Raw genomic sequence first — 3352 nt, 5'->3', positions numbered from 1 at the left:
ACACTGACTGACACCAAGTCTCAGAGCAACATTTCTTTGCGTATTGCCATCCTGAAGCCAAGCAATAGACCCTTCCTCGATTCTTCGATAGTCAGTTGACGTTGTACCATTGTCGAATTTGGAGTGTGCACCGTACACGAACGCAAGCTCCAATTATACAGAAATTCAGCATTGGGAACATGGAATACACATGCAAAGCGTGCAAATGAAGCGCTTTGTGAAAAAGCAAGTTATGGGCACTTAGCAGACCTTTCGCTTTCGCCCTAATTTACGTGCAAATGTAAGCATGTTTTCGCCATTAGAACTAGTCGACAGTGTCAATGACAGTGGATTTTAATTAATTTATGGGTTGCTTAGACCCACTTTCGTCAAGATGGAACAATACCATGCGTGACATTATGGTCTAGCTAATATAATTGACATTCAGAAAATAATGTCGAAAATATCGTCTGACCCTTAAATTCTTTTGAGTAGTATATATCACAACTTTCTTCATCATTTGTATGGCTTATATAATTTTATGTTTGTTTTATTTTGGAAATGTGTGATGTACATTAGGTGAGACGTTAATACATTATCGGTCTGCCTGCCTGTCGGTCTGTCTATCTGTCTATCACATTTACCCCTGACTCCCACCATCAAATACAATGTCAAGGCCAATTTGCCGATTTGTGCTTCACTGGTAGTATATGTTATGCCGTGACCACTACACCACCAAGCGCGTGTGCAGGAAATTGTGTAAGGTGTGTGTTAGGAGGGGGGGGGGGGGGGGTCTATACTGTGTGGAACGAAGAGTTTAGGGGGATGGGGATCGAGCCAAACTACTATTTATTATCTACATAAACGATATGCACACATATGGTAGTAACCTAGCAGAACTAGAGTTAAATTTGCAAGTGGATTTATTGGGCATTCAAAAATGGTGCAAAAATAACAATATGGCTCTTAATCTTCAGAAAACAACTTGTATGTTAGTAAGTACAAAATATAAAATAGCCAGGCAACACTCAATACAAATCACACGAAACAATGAAAAACTTAATGCAGTAAAATCGCAAAAGGTACTTGGTGTTTATATAGATGAGTCACTGACCTGGACAGTACACATTAGAAAAGTGATTTCAAAATTGGCCTCGACTATCTCACTTCTCAGAAGACTTAATATATACTTAAATCAAGCTGCCAAAACAGTTTTCTATAATGCATACGTTGTTCCAATTCTCGACTTTGCTGCTACTGTTTGGGGACACTGTGCTAAGGAACAAGTGGTTAAAATTCTAAAAATGCAAAAACGTGCAATGAGAATAATTTTAAACAAACCATTAATAACTCCATCTAAAGACATATTCAGGGAACTAAATATTTTACCTTTCCCTGACAGAATAAAATACCACATCGGCATAATGGTATATAAAGCACTAAATGGCTTCTCCCTAGAATACATTACATCTCTCCTTACCTCAATATCTGAAACCTGTAATTATAACCTAAGGTCCTCTAACAAAAACAAGCTCCAGCTACCAGGCCTCATACTGAACTATATAAAAAATCCTTCAGTTACTCAGGTATTCAGATATGGAATACAATACCCCTTGATAGTACACACCAGAAGTCAGTTGCAAACTTTAAATACAGCCTGAAACAATATCTCGTGGACGTTTATTTGGCTGATTAGTTTTTATTCTATATAATAATTATGTTTTGAGACTTTAGTGTCAATATTACACAACTAACAGATGTCTGTTAAATATAAGATTTCTCTAGTCAATATGTATGTATGCATTTATTATAATAGTATAGTACTTAGTATATATATATATATATATATATATATATATATATATATATATATATATATATATATATATATATATATGTATTTTCTTTTTCAATGTTTCAATGTATTGTTGAGGGCCAAGTGGAAGATTAGCTTGTGCTAAATCTGTCACCCTCATTAAATAAAGTTATTATTATCATTATTATTATTATTATTCCCTGGAAAATACATTTAAAACAAAAAGAAAGAAAATTAAGAAAATTCACTGGGATGGTGTTGACCCTGAACCCCTCTCCCTCCCTGCACACGCGCCTGACCACCGTGGCCAACAGTGGACCGTCCGTTTAATTCATTTCAATTTATGTTCGTGTCCAATTATGATTCAAGCCGACTGGCCAGTAGTGGACAATGTGTTTAATGTCCTGTGCGGAAGTACATGTGGTGATGTGACCACACAGCTGTCTATACGTATCCCATCTGTTTACTCAGCCTAATTACAGTCAGCGTATAGATCTATGCATCTACACATCGGACCTGCTTGCGTGCTTAAATAACAGGCGGAAAGTATTAAAGGCACTTTATTATATATATAGATAATAGATCACTTGCTGCTTTATTGGTACGAGCAGCCGATGTGCTGTCAGTGGGTTTCCCTCTGCGTCTGACTCTCGATCGTCTCCCTACTAGAGATTTCTCCCTCTCTCCAACTCTCTCTCTCTCTCTCTCTCCTCTTTCTTTCTTTCTTTCCATAGCTGTCTGTATGTGCGTGTCTCTGTCTCTCTCTCTTTCTCTCTTACTCCCGTTCTCTGCTTCTCCTTCTTTCTTTCTCTTTCCATATCTGTCTGTCTGTCTATCTCTGTTTCTTTCTGTCTCTCTCCATCTCTCTTTGTCTCTGTCTGTCTCTCTGCCTCTCTCTCTCTGGTGTTGAAATATTCAGTTGTTAGAAACCAAATATCTGCAGTTTCAAAGTGCTAAGATGTTATTACATGTATTATTATTTCGTAACCAAAGACCTGTAGAATGAATCTCATCAATCCCTGTCGGAGGGCCCATTGGGCTATTTCTCTTTCCAGCCAGTACACCACGACGACTTGTATATCAAAGGTCGTGGTATGTGCTGTCTTGTCTGTGGAATGGTGCATATAAAAGATCACCTGCTACTACTGGAAAATATTTAACGGGTTTCCTCTCTAATACTATGTCAGAATTACCAAATGTTTGACATCCAATAGCCGATAATTAATAAATCAATTTGCTCTAGTGGTGTTGTTAAACAAAACAAATCTCATGTTATCGTCTTTTGCACTGTTCTTCACTTGCTGCTTCTTCCGACAAGTCCGGTTATAGAGAGCACACATAACGCATGCAAATGAAGGATTCAATTCTTCAGATGTACGATCAAAGACGGGTTGCTAATGCAAATCTAGATCTGAGAGAAAGAATTTCCGGAAGACAGCTTTGATGACGTACTCACACAACAGCGATAATGGGTGTGTACCACCAAATCTAATCCCATAGGCGATAATAGTAACAAAATAATACACCATGGATATGAATACTACCACATCTCACCCT

The 3352-nt window shown here is 37.7% G+C and overlaps 1 protein-coding gene across 1 annotated transcript in view; it reads right to left on the bottom strand.

Moving 5' to 3' along the window:
- Positions 1-2613, bottom strand: part of LOC121369206 (centromere protein I-like) — a 22551-nt gene extending 19938 nt beyond the window's left edge. The window contains exon 1 of the mRNA XM_041494172.1: positions 2575-2613. Within this exon, the coding sequence (XP_041350106.1) occupies positions 2575-2613 (39 nt within the window). The remainder of the gene's footprint in view (positions 1-2574) is intronic.
- Positions 2614-3352: the final 739 nt, after the last annotated feature.

The sequence above is a fragment of the Gigantopelta aegis genome, chromosome 1 (assembly GCF_016097555.1).
Source record: "Gigantopelta aegis isolate Gae_Host chromosome 1, Gae_host_genome, whole genome shotgun sequence".
NCBI classification, from domain to species: domain Eukaryota; kingdom Metazoa; phylum Mollusca; class Gastropoda; order Neomphalida; family Peltospiridae; genus Gigantopelta; species Gigantopelta aegis.
The sequence above is the reverse complement of the archived record's forward strand: the minus strand, read 5'-3'. Positions and strand labels throughout refer to the sequence as shown.